At 42.6% G+C, this 19,585-nt stretch overlaps 1 protein-coding gene across 4 annotated transcripts in view; it reads left to right on the forward strand.

Annotated features, from left to right (window-relative positions):
- SNAPC4 (small nuclear RNA activating complex polypeptide 4) overlaps nucleotides 1-19,358 on the forward strand; it is a 37,373-nt gene extending 18,015 nt beyond the window's left edge. For 3 of the 4 annotated variants that reach the window (XM_069943194.1, XM_069943195.1, XM_069943197.1), the window contains 12 exons: nucleotides 223-317; nucleotides 1,420-1,514; nucleotides 3,618-3,706; nucleotides 5,021-5,560; nucleotides 6,712-6,804; nucleotides 8,643-8,829; nucleotides 10,731-10,801; nucleotides 11,298-11,408; nucleotides 14,334-14,361; nucleotides 14,846-16,386; nucleotides 16,770-16,881; nucleotides 18,885-19,358. In XM_069943194.1, coding sequence (XP_069799295.1) covers nucleotides 223-317; nucleotides 1,420-1,514; nucleotides 3,618-3,706; nucleotides 5,021-5,560; nucleotides 6,712-6,804; nucleotides 8,643-8,829; nucleotides 10,731-10,801; nucleotides 11,298-11,408; nucleotides 14,334-14,361; nucleotides 14,846-16,386; nucleotides 16,770-16,874 — 2,955 coding nt within the window. In that variant the 3' untranslated portion in view covers nucleotides 16,875-16,881; nucleotides 18,885-19,358. The remainder of the gene's footprint in view (nucleotides 1-222; nucleotides 318-1,419; nucleotides 1,515-3,617; nucleotides 3,707-5,020; nucleotides 5,561-6,711; nucleotides 6,805-8,642; nucleotides 8,830-10,730; nucleotides 10,802-11,297; nucleotides 11,409-14,333; nucleotides 14,362-14,845; nucleotides 16,387-16,769; nucleotides 16,882-18,884) is intronic. The other variant, XM_069943196.1, reaches the window with a different exon arrangement.
- The last annotated feature ends 227 nt before the right edge of the window (nucleotides 19,359-19,585 follow it).

Below are 19,585 nucleotides of genomic sequence, written 5' to 3' on the forward strand. Positions count from 1 at the left end.
CCGCTCAGCCAATCACTGGCTGGGACCGCCGCGGCCAGTGATTGGCTAAGCGGTCAGGCCGCTCCGGAGTTCATGCTGCGCCACGGGATCCGGAGAGGAAGACTGAGCGGAGGAGAAGCATTGCATCTGCATGTCATTGTTTTTTTCATGACTGGTATAAGTAACCCTGTCCCTAGATTCGATAATTCTAATTTGTTATTTTTATGTTCATAATTACTTTAGCGCTTACTAAAAGCTGTCGAGAAATACGGAGAGAAGGATTGGTACAAGATTCGCTTGGAAGTTCCTGGAAGAACTGATATCCAGTGCCGTGAAAGGTTATTACATTTTATGATTTTGACTAGATAAGCATCTCAGATTTACAGACATGACTGATGTTAGTGACAATGCTGGACAATACTCGTTGGTTTTATTACCTGGGGTAATATCTGTCTGATTTGACCCTTAGGGCCATATTACCTGGCTTGATTAAGAGGAGGAAGTGATCGCCGAACTGTCTGATCAACGATTGCTCAATCCTCGTTCCCCACTTGCTGCCTGTGCTATTACATGCGCAGACAGCACATAGGGAGCAGCAGGGGCTGTCCGGGTGGTCCATTGAAGAGAGTGGCGGTCTGCTGCTGCCGCTCCTATTGCACAGAGAGACGTACAGCAGACTGTTGCTATTGTGATCAGGATTTTTCAATCCGTTAAAAGACCACAATCAGCCAACATCATGCATGTCGGCTAATCGTTCTCTTTTCACAGTTGTTACACCATTGGTCAGAATGTTTGGTGTAATAGGGTGACGGGTCACTAAGACTACAGATGTACTTGTGAGCAACATGATTGGCGGCACACTATTCTGTTCCTGAGACATGCTACTCTGGTGGTAAATCATGGCATAGAAGGTGTGCAGGGACTCCTGCTTAGTGCTGGACTCTCTCCTCCCTGTACAGTACTGACGCACTATATGCATCACCACACAGTTCACATTTGATGCTGATTGCAAGAGTGCCTAACCATGACAAATGCATTATATGCTGTATGCATTGGCACCGCCAGGTCATTCGCCAGGTCAGGTTAGGGGTGCATTACTCATCAGGAACTACTTATCTGTGACATCAATAGTTTTGTTTTTTTTAATGACAAAGACACTTTAAGAGAAAATAGTTTATAAAGAAACCCTCCAGGAAAAGACTCGTTCATGGAACTCGCCTGGGATGTTTCCACAGGAACCCAACCTTCCCTCTGCACCTGCGTCCGACCATAGAAGTTTGGCTAAATTTACCACAATTTTGGCTCAATTTATGGACATTGGGTAGATTTCTCATTGTTTGCACTAGATATATACTTTGCTGTTGCTAAAATTGATCCTATTAATGATATACCAGTTCTCTGGCATGCTGCTTATAATCTCTCACTTGATTATTCTGTCAGGTATTGTAAAGGCCTTCACAAGGATATCAAAAAGGGTAAATGGACTCGGGAGGAAGAGGATAAGCTAGTTGAGCTGACTAAGAAGTACGGTGTAGGTGAGACACTGACCGTAGTCATCATGTATTTGTATCTGCATCTGTTAACTTAAACAGAAGGAGAAGTGCTGGGTAGGGGGAGGATAAAACAAATAACGTCTTCTTACCTCCCCTGCTCCAGCGATGGTGGCCACATACCGCTGATCTGATCCCGGCCACTTCCTGGTCTGAGTGGGGACCCTGTTATTGATTTTATCCTCCCCAGGACTTGGTAAAAACAAATCAATTTGCCCAGACTTCTTCTTTAACCCTTAGACGACCCAGGGCGTATAGTTATGCCATGGAAGTCTGTCCCCAGACGACCTAGGGCGTAACTGTACGTCCTGGGTGGTTCTCCCGCTATGAAGCGTGTTCCGGAGCGGAGCGCGCTTCATAGCAGGTGGGGGCCGGCTGCAATCAGCAGCCGGGACCTTACTGGTAATGACACGCTGCAGCGATCGCGCTGCCGCGTGTCATTAACCCCTTTAAGTGTAAGTGACAGGGGGAGTCCCCGGTCACTTGCCGATCGGGACCCCCCCAGTGTGACTGCGGGGGTCCCGATCGGTAAAACGGACCGCCGGAGGTCTCTTACCTTCCTCCGTGCGGTCCGATCGGCGATCTGCTGTACTGAGTCTGCACAGGCAGGCTCAATGAGCAGAGCGCCGATAACACTAATCAATGCTATGCCTATGGCATAGCAATGATCAGTGTGTGTAATCACACTAGTGTATGTAAAAGTCCTCAAAGTCCCCAAAGGGACTTCAAATGTGTAAAAAAAAAAAAAAGTTAAAAACACCAATACACTACCCCAAAACCCCTCCCCCAATAAAATCATCCCCCTTTCCCATTATATAAATAAAACATATAAAAATAAATAAACAAACATATAATATACCGTAGCGTGCGTAATTGTCCAATCTATTAAAATATTACAAGCGTCATGGAGAACGGCGTACACGAAAATAGGGGAAAAAGTGCGTGGATTACCGATTTAATGTTACATTATATATAAAAAAAATTAATAAAAAGTGATCAAAACGTCCGATCTTCACAAATAAGGTATTAATAAAAACTAGAGATCATGGCGGAAAAAATGACACCCCATACAGCCTCATAGGTGAAAAAATAAAACTGTTATAAGCGTCACAATAGGCCCATTTTATTTATAATTAATTGCCAAAAAAAAGGATTTCATTTAAAAAAAAATATATAACATTAGAGAATCTGCGTAAACCTGCATATGGTTGTGTTCGGACTGACCTATAGAATAATAGTATCATGTCGCTTTTACCATATAGTGCATTACGTAGACACAGGAACCCCCCAAACCTTACCATGTTGCATTCTTTTTTACGATTTCACCTATTTATATCTTCATAAGTAATATATTTGGGTTCCATCATACATGTTATGGTAAAATGAAAGACGCCATTACAAAGTACAACTATTCCTGTAAAAAACAAGCACTTACATGGCTTGTAGATAGAAAACTGAAAGTGCTGAAGCTCTTAGAAGGGGAGGAGGGGAAAACGAAAACACTAAGATCAAAATTTGCGCGGTCCACTGGGTCATTTTGGGCCTGGTCCTCAAGGGGTTAAAAAAATTTTTTTATTGATCACAGCCATGTACTGAAGCATGTTCTTATTTTTTTATTATTTTTTTTCTATTAATATGAAGGCAGCCACACTGTATTTTAGCTGCATTTAGAAAGACTCTTTACAGGAACCACATCAACCATTGGAAACTAGTCTGGAGATGGACTCATTTAGTTTTGTAGGAAGGGCGAAGATGAGCTGTGTTCACGTACCCTAACATGAACAGGGCACACCAGTGTTATCTCTATATAGGTGTCCTTTCCCTGTACTGTGTCTGTCATTATAATGATGACTGCTGACAGCACAGGAAGTGTTCATCTATTACCATGCTCAGTGGCCATGATGGAAAAACCTCAGATTTCAGGTTACTTTATAATAGAAAAAAACTTTACTTACTTACTTACTTACTTTAGAAAAAAATCATCACTAATATTTCTTAGAAATGTTTAACAGTTGATGTAACCAGTTGGTAATTTTCATTCACATTCACTTTAACTTGTTATCCATCTTTCTTTCTGTTACCTTACAGGTCATTGGGCTAAAGTAGGCAGAGAGCTAACACATCGGACTGGCTCCCAGTGCCTGAGCAAATGGAAGTATATCTCAGGTTATTTCAAGGTATAGTGCCTAAACATAGAGCAATATTTTCACTCGGTCAATTCTCCTATTACTTAATTTTCCTTTTAAAGGGCTCATACCAGGCCAGACATTGATGCAATACTGCTGTCCTGTTAGTTCTGCTGGGATATTCTGTAGACCATGCGGACAGCTGTCCACTCTAATAGGCTGACCATGAGACCCCTGGAAAAAGTTGAGGGTTCCTAGCGCCCTAAGTAGTTTTTTTTTTGCAGGAGACACATTGGTCGGACATTGATGGCATATTATATTATGGCATAGTATTATGTCACCAATATCTGTCCATAGATCAGATGCTTATTTTGGATTAACCCCTTTTCGGATGCCTTGTATAGACTTTAAGTCCAGAAATCCTTCTTGCACTTTTTCTGAAGAGCATGCGTACCTTTTTGCCATCCTAGCTGCCAGGCTCTTGCAGCAGCTTGACTATAATTTATAAAACATTGTGCGTGTTAGGTAATGTAGGCAATCCTGAACAATCGGTCTGTGACACAAGCTTAAAGGGAACCTGTCACCCCCCATGCCGGGGTGACAGGCTCCCGACCCCCCGTTAGAGCCCCCTATACTCACCTAATCCCGCCGGGTCCCGCTTCTGGATCCGGTCGGGTGATGAAGATCTCAGCCGCTGCAGCCCGGCGCTGAGAGATGAGTCCAACACCCATAGAGAATGACAGGAGAGTCCAGCGCTCCGTCATTCTCTATGAGCGTTGGACTCGTCTCTCAGCGCGCGCGCCGGGCTGCAGCGGCTGCGATCTCCGTCACCCGGCGGGATTAGGTGAGTATAGGGGGCTCTAACGGGGGGTCGGGAGCCTGTCACCCCAGCACGGGGGGTGACAGGTTCCCTTTAAGTGGCATGGTCCTGAGAGCAGAGAAGAAGATGAAGCAGGAAGGCAGCATTCAGCCATGGCATTGCTGGATTCACGCTGTAGTATTTGCAGCTGCAGTTACTGTTCCAGGAAAAGCACATGTTTTTACATGATAAGCCTTGACAAGATTTGATACAAATTTGGGACTGTATGGTAGTCACTAAGCCCCTTATTCCTACTCGTAACAGTCCGGATCAGGGAAACTACCAATTTCATCCGTTGAACCACTTAGATGCTTAGGACGTAGCATCTGAATTGCTGCATCCGGGAGCATTTTTTGTGGCACGGATCACGGCCCCATAAAATGTACGGACATATCACAGATTTTATGGATGTGTGAATGCAGCCTAAGGCCCAAAATAGGTTGGTCATTACAGGGTTAACCTGATATAATGTGATGACAACTCTTTGTTTTTCTGTGACTTTTCAGGGAAGAATAAGGAAACGAAAAAGACCAGAGAAAAAAGTAAGAAAAACAGCACCAGAGAAAGTACCACAAAATACGGCGCCACAAAGGAGACCACGAAAGTCAACACCTAAGAAGATAAAAATAGAGGAGCTGAGTGAAGACGATGTCACCGATAACAGCAGTGAGAGCAGCAGTAGCATCACGACCAGCAGTAGTAGTAGTAGCAGTGGTAGTAGCAGCAGTAGTAGTAGTGGCAGTAGTAGTAGTAGTGAGGATGAGGATGACTCAAGCAACATGGAAGAAGAATTTAACAGCAAAGAGCGAAGAGCAGCCACCAAATTTCTAGAATCTGCCCCCAATTTGGATTTGTGGATTCCAAGGAAGCAGAGTTCAGACTTGATCCAAAAAATCACCAAAAAATCTGCTACTAGTTTTAGAGTACCGCAAACTAAAATGCGAGGAAGGCGGGGTCGCTATCAGCTCAACACTATACTGAAAGGTATCGCGTACCCACCATCCACAGACACCATAACAGAAAATCCTAAGGACATTCTCTTAGAGGTACATTTTATTAAACTGCCACATCTTGAGCTTGTGTAAATTGACTCTTGATTTCCAGCAGGGGGCAGCCTAACCCACTGTGGGTTTTTCCATCAATAGAACCTTTTAGCTGAGCATGCCCTCACTAAGGTTTAGCCCTCAAGTGACATTTACAAGAGGTCATTCTTGACGCAAATTCTTGATTTCACCATAATCAGACAGGGCTTCTTCACTGTAAGCAATGAAACTAAGGAACTCCGCCACATGATTTGGTGATGGTTGAGTCACTGAACAAGTTCTGGATAGGCCTGGATGCCTTTATAGTAACATATAATATTAGAAGTTACGGGATCTAGGTTTCACCTAGTGTGATCATGTGTTGGTACAGAATGTCATTGCTGCAGCCATGTAAACCGAGACCTTATGGGCCTGTCTGATGTAGAAAACTGAGTTTATAGGGAGTTAATGGGTGGTGTCTCCCATTCAGGATCCTAGTCCATTGGTTCAGGATCTGTTACTAATGCATCCATCCTGTATGTTGACAGTCCTTTTAAAAGAAAAAACTTTTCTTTTAAATTAACTGCTGCCAGAAAGTGTCAAAGATTTGTAATTTACTTCTATTAAAAATCTCCAGTCTTCCAGTACCTTTTAGCTCCTGAAGTGGTGTTTTCTTTCCAGTCTGACACAGTGCTCTCTGCTGCCACCTCTGTTCATGTCAGGAACTGTCCAGAGCAGAAGAGGTTTTCTATGGGGGTTTGCTGCTGCTGCTGCTGCTCTGGTTCCTGTCTCGGACAGAGGTGGCAGCAGAGAGCACTGTGTCAGATCGAAAAGAAGACACCACTTCCCGCAGTACATACAGCAGCTGATAAGTACTGGAAGACTTTTAAATAGAAGTAAATTATAAATCTATATAACTTTCTGAAATCAGTTGATTTGAAAGAAAACTATTTTCTCCAGATAACCCCTTTCATAGAAGTAAATTACAAATCGGTGGCACTTTCTGGCACCAATTGATTTGAAAGAAAAAGTGTTTTTACTGAACTAACCCTTTAAATCCAGTGGAAAATCCATAATGCTTGTCCTGTCCCATCTTTATCAGCCATTAGCAGGTACGGTATTTGCAAGACGTCTGGTTTTTCTAATACGTATGTCTGCTTGTCATTTCTCCTCAGGCCAAGAAGAGTGGCCACCATATACTGCAGATTAGCGAGGATGAAGTCCGTGACATCCTTAGATGGAACACCATACTCTGCCAAGGAAAACAGGTGTTGTGTTCATCCTTTCAGCTGGGATTGGATTTTACAGTGATGTTCATGGTTTAATCCATGTAAATAATGAAAGCACAGCAACTCCACACTAAACACAGTCCTTAAAGGGATTCTCACAAGGTTTTAATTATCACCTATCCACAAGATAGGAGAAAAGTATCTAATAAGTGGGGTTCTGACAGCTGGGACCCCGATGATCACAGGAATAGGGGCCCCTTGTTCCCCAAGTGAGTGGCACATGAGTCGGGCATGCATGCTGCCGCTTCATTTACTGGCTGTGGGTACAGTACAGTGCTAAGCTATTTTCAGCCATCCTATAGTGAGTAAAAGCAGCAGGAGTATACAGTCCATTGTGATTGGTGGGGGGTCCTGCTACTGGGACCCCCAACCAATCAGATACTTATCATCCTGGGAGTTATTGTGGATTTACAAAACACTAAACCTAAAGTTTGTTAAAGGGGTTGTCCGGCGATAAAAAATTATTCACAGAATAACACACATTACAAAGTTATACAACTTTGTAATGTATGTTATGTCTGTGAATAGCCCCCTTCCCCGTGTCCCACCACCCCCACCCGTGTACCCGGAAGTGTGGTGCGCTATACATTACCTGTCACGTGCCGACCACGGTCTCCGATCCTCAGCAGTGACGTCTTCTTCGGGAGGCCAGCGGATCTTCCCGAGTGCCGGCCGCCCTCTGCAGCGTCATCCGAAGCTCAGCCGCGATTGGCTGAGCATAACTGTGCTCAGCCAATCGCGGCTGAGCAGCTGATGACGTGGCCGCGTCATCAGCCGCTCAGCCGCGATTGGCTGAGCACAGTTATGCTCAGCCAATCGCGGCTGAGCTTCGGATGACGCTGCAGAGGGCGGACGGCACTCGGGAAGATCCGCCGGCCTCCCGAAGAAGACGTCACTGCTGACGATCGGAGACCGTGGACGACACGAGATGCGGTGAGTATAATGCACCACACTTCCGGGTCTAGCGTGGGTGGGGGGAAACACGGGGAAGGGGGCCATTCACAGACATAACATACATTACAAAGTTGTATAACTTTGTAATGTGTGTTATTCTGTGAATAATTTTTTATCGCCGGACAACCCCTTTAATTACATTTATTCACTGTTTTGAGTCTTTTTAGTCTAGCTCAGTGGTTTAGCTTTGTTGCCCTGCAGCGCTGGGGTCCTGGGTTCACATCTCACTAAGGACGACACCTGCAAGGAGTTGCGTTTGCATTAGTTTCCTCCAGATACTCTGGATTCCTCCCACACTCCAAAACATACGGATAGGTGAATTTACATTGTGAGCCGTTAAGGGAACAAGGACCTATTTATGTGATGACAAAATATAAAGCGATATGGAATAAGTTTGCTCTATATAAATGAAGACATTTTTATTGCTGTACATTAGTAGAATATCTGGCGGGAACTACAGAAAACTCCTTGATCGAAGACGACTTATAACCTTCACAAAAACCAGTGACAGTCTTATAGGAAATCATTGAAGTAGCATTTGCAGAAATCCCATGATTCTATGCTAAAATCAAAAGAGGTCACCTGTGTATTTTTTTCAGTGGGTTCAATTAGAAATTGGTTTCTGCAGCCCAAACTAAACGTACAATTCTGATACATGATACAATCCAGTCTGTAAAGGGAGTCTCGCTGAAGATGGGTTTATTACGGTGCAGTATATATCTTTGTTTTCCACAGGACAGGTGTATAATCCTTCTTATACCAGAAAGCAAAGTTGTGAAGTTTTAATCTTTTTATTTATTTTTTTATTTATTTTGTTTGATGTAAACAGAACTTAATTTTATGCTTTGTTGTTGTGTTTTTAGGGCCAACAGCTCAGCCAAAAAGAGACAAACCAGGAAGGTGACACCTCGAATACATTAAGAGTTGCACGTACAAAGGATAAAGTCCCATTGGATAGAAGTCTGCTGGCTGCCGTTACACCCTGGGTGGGCAATGTCTTCCTTCCCATATTAACTCGCTACACGTCACCTTGGGATAAGCAAATTCACGGTAAATGGCAAACAAGGCTTCTTTGTACTGATGGCAAATTTTTAATAATGTGTTCTATAATAATAATATAATAAGGCATAAAAAGCCACTGTGTGGATACTTGAGTTTATTTACACAAAGCAGACAAAAAACATTAATGTAATCAGATTATAAAATCACCGACACATCCTAATTTTATGCATTTTTTTATTTCTTTTTTTGTGTAAATTGAATTTTGTTGGTGTAGACCCAAGGAGATTTTATGGGCACCATAGTAGAAAAGCAGATCTCTAAAAATCCCTATGTACTTTGCAATGACAGGCTAAATTTTTTCATAAAGTGCACTGAAAAAGCGGCAAAAAATTAAATGTGTGGTGAAAATGGAAAAAAATAACACTTTTTTTTTTTTTACGCTGTTCGCCCTGGGGTAAAACTGACTTGTTATATATGTTCCTCAAGTTGTTACGATTACAACGATATGTAACTTGTATAACTTTTATTTTATTTGATGGCTTTTAAAAAATTCAAAGCATTGTTAACAAATATATGTTCCTTAAAATCGCTCCATTCCCAGGCTTATAGCGCTTTTATCCTTTGGTCTATGGGGCTGTGGGAGGTGTCATTATTTGCGCCATGATGTCTACTTTCTATTGGTACCTTGATTACGCATATGTGACTTTTTGATCACTTTTTATTACAATTTTTCGGGATTTGATGCGACCAAAAATGCGCAATTTTGCACTTTGTTTTTTTTTTGCGGTTACGCCGTTTACCGTGCGAGGTCAGGAATTTAAATAAATTGCTATTTTGGGTGATTACACATGTGGCGATAGCAAACATGTTTATTTATTTTTATTTATAACAGATGTGTCAAACTCAGGCCCTCCAACTGTTACAAAACTACAATTCCCATCATGCCTGGACAGCCAAAGCTTTAGCTTTGGCTGTCCAGGCATGATAAGAATTGTAGTTCTGAAACAGCTGGAGGGCCTGAGTTTGACACCCCTGATTTTATAACATGGGAAAAGGGGGGTGATTCAAACTTTTATTAGGGGAGGGGGTTTGTTATTAACAACAACACTTTTTTTTTACACTATACTAGAAGCCCCCCCCTAGACACCAGGGAATGGCTGCAGTAAGTTTTCAGATGCAGCTGTCAACTTTGACAGCTGCATCTGAAAAGTTAATTAGCTGGCATGATGATCAGACCGTGCCCGCTAATAGCCGCGCGGCACCGCTCTGAAGTCCCCTAGGCGGCCCAGGACGTACAGGTACGCCAAGGGTCGTCTAGGGGTTAATAACCAATATCATGAGGATAGGCAATAAAAGGCCCTGAAAACTTTTACTCAATAGCTTTTTTTTGCCCCTTAGCAACATGGGTCCTATCACACGAAGCGATTTTTAACGACTAACGAAAAACGATCGCAAACGAGATTGTTTATCATTAACCTGAAATCGTTCACCATATTACACAGAACGATAATCGTTATTTACGGTTATTGCGATCGTTACTATGATTGTTTACTCCTTCTGATCCCAGAAAAACAATGGACAATGTGCAGTTACACTGAACGATTAGTAAAAAAAAAAATACGGAACTTGAGCGAACGAATGTGGAATTACAGCGAACGATTAACGATAATTTTAGGTTCAGATCTAAATCAACGATCAACGACATACGAACGATTTTTCGATCGTTTCCTGCAATTAGAGCGATTATCGTTTAAATTTTAACCATATAACGATTTTTCGCACAATAATCTTCCTGTGTAATAGGGCCCTTAGGCTGTGGTGTCAAACTCGCGCCCCCCCCATGCTTCGACAGACATGATGAGAATTGTAGTTTTGCAAAAGCTTGAGGGCCGCATGTTTGACGCCTTTGGTCTGCTGGCTGTGCCTAATACGAGTCTGTTTGTTTTCAGCTGATGTGATGAGAAAGAAGCTTTCTACTGTGGCTCTAACCAGCACCCCCATATTCACCCTGCTTATCCAGGTAAGTTTTGGAGGGTCACTAGGAGGCGATAATATAAATTCAACTTTTCCATTCTGCAAATCAGCGGCTTATAATTGTTTTCACAGTTTCAGCAATAATCTTTATAAGGTTCAGTTTACGCACCATGGCGTATAATTTTGGACGTTGAGGCATGATGGTAATTGTAGTTTGACAACAACTGGAGGGCCGCGAGTTTGAAGCCTGTGCTATAGACTTTAACCTGCAGATTGAGATGGATTATGCTGCGTTTACACGGAACGATGATCGCTCGAATTTTCGCAATAACTATAGCATTTGAGCGATAATCGGCTCGTGTAAACACAGCGAACGATCTAAATGCTGATCGTTATAAAAAACATATTGTTACTTCGAAGTCGTTAATCCTACAATTGGGCGAATTATCTCTCCGTGTAAACGCAGCAATAGTTGTTGTCAAAATGTAGTTTAATATTATACTTTCTATATTGTAACTTTGAATGGTGTTCCTCTTTCTTAGTTCTTCAGAATCGATGTGAATGGTTGTCTTCAAGTAATCCAGCTAAGGAAAACCAAAGCATCTGGACCCCTCCAGACAGGCAGACGGACAGCGCAACAGTCTAAACCAGTAGTAAGAAAACGTTCCTTTCTGAAGGCTAGACAGCAGTAGAGGTGTAACAAAGCGTATGTCTAGTGTTAAGCAGTGTAGGTAAGGGGGAATCCATTACAGAAACATTAAGAAAAAACACAAGCGTTTCCTCCGTGTCAGACTGTAGCAAGTTCCTTCTGTAAACTCCTATAACATGCGAACAGAACAACTTACTTTACTTCTCGCAGCACCGATCAGCCTGCCGTCTCCTCACCAATATAAATGCGGTGCTCTACAGTGATGAGCTGCTTGGCGTTACGTCACTGCAGACCAACACATGAATATTCATAAGGAGGCAGTGGACAGGAGGGCTAAAGTACTGCCCCCAATCTGCCAAATCCCCTAATAATCATATCAAATATATGAAAGAAAAAAGCAATAAGCGCTGCATGTGCAGGAAAATTAACTCTGAGGGAGCCACAAACACAAGTACACAGTATGCACGCTCACCTGGTGTGGTCGTACTGAATTAGGCACAACACTATTCAGAGCTTGAAATTGCAGTGGGATTGCAGCCCGCCACCTTTCGGTAACTCAGCCAGGAGTTCCGTCAGCAAAATTAGCACGAAGAAAAAGGGATAAAAGCGGTGGCTTCCTTGGCGCAATCCGTCTGGACCAGGAGTCTGATGTCTGGATCACTGGGTCTCCTCAATGTTACCGGACACTGACTCCATGTTCTGGTGAAAGAAGTTATTTATTTACATTCAGCTACGCGTTTCGAGGAGGCCACCCTCCTCTTCATCAGGCATGTGACATAAGGTGCTGGTGTGCATTTTATAATGAAGTTCATAAAGGGTGACCTGGAAGTGATCTCACTGGGTGCTTGAACCCATGACATCATAGGTTAGCATGCAATTGAATTGAAACAACAATTTTAGTTCATACATATAAAAACTGAATTTGATTCAAATATAAATAAAATGCAATAGAAACATATCTGATAAAATGCTATAAAAGATACTATAAAAGGTTTACATTGAATCTGTAATTAAAAAAATAAAAAACATTTGGTGTTTGTATCTTTACCTAGGAGTAAATGGATGCCTAGCCCAACATCCACAGGCAAGCTGTGGAGCAGGGGAATGAACACCACTCTGGAACAAAAAAGACACTGATCCTCTATAGGATCAAATCCCCACAGGGGCAGGTTGTAGGAGTCAAATTTTTGAAAGTTTAACTACTTGTCAAAATGCTCAAGCATAGGGTAAATGATAATAATAATTTTTATATGGTTACATTTTGAGGAAAGTATATAAATAAATAAAATGCATATTATAAATATTAAGTCTACCTATAACTATGATCAAAACTCCACTGCAAGATACCAAAATAAGCTATGGACTCAGTGGTAGGTTGTCCAGCTCTATAACACACTGGCCCAGGTTCCAATTCCTGGAACCAAGATTTGTCTTGCTGCTTGGAAGGGCAAGTAAAAAAGCTTGGCAGACAGAGACTCAAAGCAGCAACACAACACTCAAAGAGCAACACACAGCTATACAGGAGAAAGATCCAAAAATGACCATATCAAACAGACAGGCATTGTGAATGCTATGTCAATCTTACACTATTAGTTCAGTGGCTTCATTTAGGCCCATAGGTTGTAATGTCTGCAATTGGAAAATCCAAAACATTTCCCTTTTCACTAGGGTGTCAAACCTGTTGGTCATGTTGGTACTAATGTGATCAATGGGGTAAATGTTAATTTGTTCGGTGTTGCAGTTATGTGCCTTGTGGAAATGTCTTGAGACCCCATGTAGCATGTAACCTTTTCTGATATTGACTCTGTGTCCATTCAGCCTGCAGTGCAATGGTTGGGTGGTACATACTACATACATAATCATATCAATAAATAGTATACAAGAAAATGTACCAGAGGATAAAGGTAATAAAGCTGCTCTAGTGTTTAGTATTCCCTGCCATATAAGAACATAACAGCAGGTTAGAATAAAAGTTATCCCCTTCTCATCCACTAGAGGATTACTAGCTGAACAGTGGCAGGGGGGGGGGGTCCAAATGTTGCCTCCCCTGCAATCAATGGAGGTCCCTTGTTTCCCAAGTAAAATGAATAGCAATGAGCATGGCTGACCTTCAATGTACTAAGCTACTTTAGGAAGTCCTATAGAGAGTTAGGGTACTATTACACCAACAGATCTGACGAAAGATTATCTGCCAAAGATTTGAAGCCAAACCCAGGAGTGGATTTGAAAAGAGGAGAAATCCAGTCTTTTCTTTATGACCTGTTCTTTGTATATAGTCTGTTCCTGGGTTTGGCTTCAAATCTTTGGCAGATAATCTTTCGTCAGATCTGTTGGTGTAATAGTACCCTTAGGGTCCTATTCCACGGGACAATGATTGTTCGGATAATCGTTAAATCGTTCGGAATGAAGCGATAATTGTTCGGTTGAATAGCAGTTAACGATTTAACGGCGAACGAGAAATCGTTGATCGTTTAATGAGACCTGGAAATATTATTATCGTTGCTCGTTCGCAAATCGTTTGCATGGAATAAGACGCCTTTCGGTCGTTGCAATAGCAACGACGAGACAACCGCAAGAACGATCATAAGTAAAGATCATCACTCCGTGTAATTAGGTAAACGATTTCAGGTTGTTTGAGATTGTTTCAATCGTTAACGATTATCTAAACAATAATCATCCTGTGGAATAGGACCCTAAATGGAGTGGAGGCCAAGCTATCATTCTGCCTCTCCTTACACTTGGAGTTCATGGGGGTCCCAGCAGTCAGACCCCTGTCCATCAGCTAGTTATGTTAGTTATGCTGGGAAAGGTGATAACATCTAATCTTCAACCTTGCGATTCCACAAGAACATGTCATTATTCAAACATACTTCACTTACTGTTTGTTATTTAAATAAATAATAAATTAAATTTTTTTTTTCTTTCTTAGAATACTTTGTCCCCAAGGAGCATTTTATGTAAGTATGTGTTAACCTTCTTAAGTATATACTTGCTAAAAATAAAATGGTGCTAAAAATAGAAAGTAAGAAAGTTAATAATTAATGGCCCTTTTACTGTACATAGCTGCATGACCCCGGCTTCCCTTCACAATGATGTAGGGTTATATGTAACACTTGGGAGCTTACTAAGTGCGGCTTTATTATTGAGTTCTGTGGGTCCCCTGTGCGGTAAGCTTCTAGGCTCGCTGTAGTGGGGACTGCAGGAATTGTAGGATTTTACCTATTGTCTATGGAGGGGATTTAGAGTTCTATTAATAGTATGTATTACTACTATAGTATGTTGGAACAAAAATGACATTATGTGAAAGGAAACAGGGATTTTGGGACAATGTGTCAGAAAGATGACGAAGTATAACCCAGTGTATTGGCAAGTTTGTACCTGAGAATGAAATCACTGCTATGTGCAGATGCTCATTCATTTGCTTTTTTTTTGTTTCTTTAGCAGTGCATTCACTTACTCCTCAGAAACCACAGTCAAAAAGTACAGAGAAGAAACCCAGCAAGGAACCCAAGCCATCCAGAAAGCGCTCTCTTCCCCAGGACCAAGTAAAAATTGCCACCCCAGCACCAAAGCTCAAGACTGTCAGTGAGTTGCTGAAAGAAAAAAGAATGCAGCAATGCAGAGCCCGTCGCCTGGCCCAAAATGCAGCTCTCGCTTCTCCTAGGATTCTATTATCTCCACAAATAGTGGTCAACCAGGCATACATGACTACCGGGCAGCATCAAGCCCCAGTTCAACCAGTGGCTTCAACCACTTCACAAAATGGTCCCTTGCAAACTATGCCTCTTATGTCCTTGCCAACGTGCCAGGTTATAACAACAAATAATATTGTTAGCGGCCAGATTTCATCACCAAACAGCAATACTATCAACAGGTCAGGAGCAGATGCACCTAAAACTGTGGCCCCTGTGCAAGCTGCAGAGACAACCAATCCATGTAATAGGGTGCCATCTGTTGGTTCTCCGGCCACTGTGCAGGCCGCACCAGGCGCTCGTGGCATGACCTCACCACAGGTACCAATACAGCTGCTTCAGAGTCCATTGAACCCAGCAGTTAACCCCACCACTTGGATTCTTACTCCCCAAGGCTTGATCCAAATTCCAGTCCAAGCTTTTTTTCCTAGTCCAATGCGAGTGACTGTGCATCAGAACTTGCCTGTTTCCGAATCTTCCAGACAAAAAAGAATTGAGCCAGCGACAGGTACAGCATCCTCTGATAAAGCCCCTGAAACACCAACCAGTACGAGTAGTACTGCAAACCAGCAACCACCTCAGAGTGATGGCTCGTCTTCAATAGAAAACACTGCAGGGGAAGCCTCCCAAGCACATTGTGTTCAGCCGGCAGTGCAATTGACCCTTACACCCAAACAGTATCCTGTTGTTAAAATAGCAAAGGTCTTAACCTCTAGTACCCTTACAGCAGGTCCATTGAATGAAACAGATTGTCAAACGTCAGCTCCATGTCCGACCACCCCCCAAACACCCACAAGCAGCACAGAGAAGAAGATTTTAGACTTGAGTCTTATTTCTTTGGAGGACGAGAGCAACGTGAAAGCCTGGCTACAGGGCACAAACAATGAGAAAACCCCAAGGCGGAGCATGGCTTATATGCCACCCTCTGCGTGCACTCTGAAGACCTTCTCCAGGATCCTGTCAGAGAAAAAAAATTTGGAAACAAGTGCGTTTAAGCTTGTGACCCGTTCTGATGAAGAGGAGGACAGCAATAGGAAGCAAGAGATCCTAGACAACCTGGTAGAGGAAAAACTTAAAGACAATCCAGCATACAACCTCCTCAAGAAGCGATTCCTTTCTGCGTTCACGTTCACAGGCTTGCTGGCTGCTTTCACACCTCCACCAAGTAAGACGGCTAGGCCTGGGATGAAGAGTGAGGACAGAGAGGAAGACAGAGCAATAAATATGGACATGTATGGAGGTTATGATGGACCTTCAGGAGACAACGATCCACAGTCTCACCCAAATCAGGTAAAAATGTGATTGATATGTATAATATGGTAAACCATTAGCACCTGACTCTGCTCCCTTATTGTTTGTGTGGGACATGGTGTGTTATAGATCAAGGGAGATGACTGCTGTAGTCTGGTGTAACCTCTTATATATGGGGACTTTTCTCCCATCCGGGAATGATGAGATGGAAGCTTCTTCAGGCCATGATCCACTGACTGTGCCGGGACATGCAACACGGCTCCACTGAAGTGAAGTATTCTGTGGATAGATGGTGGTGGGGGGAGTATCCTTAGTAAGAAGGAAGTGATGTATATCCTAGTGAAATGCTGTCTCTTCCAATCGCGGAAATACCGCTTTACTGTTTTGGTAATGTAATGTTTGTGTGTCTTGCTCTTTGAAAGGGAGAAACTATGAATCTTGACAGTCCACAGACTCCGATGGGTGCTGCAAACAACACTGGGAGACGATGCAGAAGGAAGCCGATGTATCACCGCAGTGAGACGTGAGCTATCGGTACGTTACGCTACATTGTGTCTCTGCTAACTACAAATCCTTCACACCTTCCTGTATTCATTCTAAAGCTGCATAATTTATTGTACACTCTTCCTAGGGAGAAATATCATAGTACAGAATTGCATATTTCAGATTCATAGAGGTATCGGGCAGGCAGGGGCCGCACAGACAATTACTGGATCATTCATGTGGTCATTTACTTCTGTCAGTCATCAGCTCCACATGTTTTAGTACACAGGACGATGAGCAGCTGATGAACAACGATTTTCAAACATATCCGAAGCACTCCATCAGACGACTAACAAGTGTTAACAAGTGCTTCGTTCCGGTACCATGACGCCGTTCAAATCCGGCGCACGCTCACATCCGCTTCTGCAGTGACTACTTTTCTTTGTCTTGTAATTGAACGCTGGAAGTCACGCGCTTCCATAGAGAATGCATGGAAGTGCGTGAGATCCGGCCTATAATCACAGGAGAAGAGGACTCACAGCAGAGGTGGATGTGAGTGCTCCCCGGATTTGAACGGCGCCGCGGGACACTGATCAGCTGTGGTGACTATACGTGCCTATCGGGGGGGGGGGCAATAATAGTTTTTTGGGAACTGCTTCTTAAGTGGCACAAACAAGAAAAGTAAAAGGATTCCTCAATGAAGTGTCCAATATACAGCCATGATTGTCACATTAGACACAGCCAATGCTCTACACAAAGACTCCAGGTTCCTAATCACAGAAAATATGGCTAAAAAAGCCAAGACCGGCATTGGAGAAATCCACTCTGTTAAGAAGACCAGTTTATTAGCTGGGACTGCTGGAGAGCACATTTTACAATGTAAATCCCTTTTAGAGTTCAGCTTGTAAGTGCACATTGTGGTATTCGTATGTGACATGAGAGTTATGCTCTATACACAGGATAAGGTAAAACTAAGAGGTCAGGCCCTCTGCATTCTTTGAAATTGGGACCCCGAAATCCCCACTAAATAGAGCCACAGTCTATGTGTGAACACCGCAGCTCCATTAATTCTCTATGGAGCTGGCGAAGAGAGTCAAATGCAGCCTTGATCTTAGCAATGTTCTATCCTATTCGTACTGAGGATAGGTCATTACTACCCCAGATGGGAATACCCTTTAAAATTGCATACACCCCTTTTTTCAGTCTCTTTATAACCAACCAGGTTAGTCATTTTACACTCTTTAGGGATGGCTGTGTTTCTATGACTGAAAATGACTTCTGTTCATCTGCGGTGGCTTCACATGAATAGGGCACATATTTCTGCAACAAATCTGCCTTGTGTGAATTTATATAGTACACTTTTCTGATTCTGCTGCTTCCTTCCCCATTCAGTTTAGACATATAGCACGATAGAGAAGGTAGAGTAGTCGTCCTCTCAGGTGTCTTCATCTGAGCCATACAGGACAGGAATGCTCTGGCTGGGGCAATCTTTGATGACAGAACCTTTATAGAAGATATTGGTAAATTGTTATTTAAACACAGTTTCACAACCTGCCTTAGCGGGCGACCTTCTCGGGATAACTGTAGGTAATCGTGAGCTTATACGGTCTAGATGGACCGTCATACATAGACATAGGCAGCGCCCCTGTCCAGCTTCTTATTAACCTTTGGCAATGGCATAAAGATCATTGTTTAATTCGGCAATCATAGATTTTGTGGATATTTACTATAGAGAGGTCTAGGGAGAATACCTCCATCTTTTCATGTCGAACAGAGAGCCAATTGCTATATGGTACAAAGCCTGGGTGACTTCTAATGCCTTTCAGTGTCCGACACACTGCTCGGTGGTGAACAGATCTAGCTTTTGGTTGCCCATATAGTGACAGATAGTTATTCGGGCAGCATGAAATCTCCTCAGCATAGAAGACCTTATGATGCCTATGTAATGCTTTTTACTCCATTGCTTTATTCCTTTACTATGCTGCCATTTTAAGATTGTGTTCCCTCCATGTCTAACATTAGATAAATAGTACTTTTGTTTTTTTCTCTTGTAGTGAACATCAATCATGACAAAATATCCAACTGCAAAATTCTAATGATAAAGAATCGTCATAAAGAAATAGACAATAGACCAGACCGGAGCCCATGGATGCCTCTCCGGAAACCAGAGTCTCCCAGCTGGTGCCGGGTGCTGTCACCATTGACATTGACTCTTTACAGGTCCACCTGCCATTTCTTCACAGTAGAGGGAGCAAGTTTGTAGGTTTAACCTATAATGTAATGTATAGATTAGATGCCTCTCCTGTACCTAATAGAAGGATGCAGTGCAGAGATCTATTGTTTTATGTAAAATCATTACCTAAAATTTAAGTTCCTCTTTCTTTATCTTTTTTGTCTGTTATGTTTTTGTCTGATCTTGTAATGTTTACTGGTTAAAATAGCCGGGGAGAACGACCCCCGCCATTGTGTTAATTTATAGAGCATTCCCCTTTAAAATATGAGACTAATTCCTTGACTGTGTTACAGAGTGTTATGTTACAGAGTGTTATTACTGTAACATCCACATGTTGTCACCCGGCTTCCTCATCCAAATACATTACTTATCTTGAGTTGCACACTGTATCATACTTCAGAGCTGCACTCACTATTCTGCTGGTTGCCATTGCAAACTGTTAAGAAGCATGCTGTCAGACCTACCACCCTTCAAGCTGTGTCACACATGCAGAGGAGACGGATCAGGAGTAGCGCATGGCTG

This window comes from Dendropsophus ebraccatus, chromosome 10, assembly GCF_027789765.1.
Source record: "Dendropsophus ebraccatus isolate aDenEbr1 chromosome 10, aDenEbr1.pat, whole genome shotgun sequence".
In the NCBI taxonomy this organism is placed as follows: Eukaryota; Metazoa; Chordata; class Amphibia; order Anura; family Hylidae; genus Dendropsophus; species Dendropsophus ebraccatus.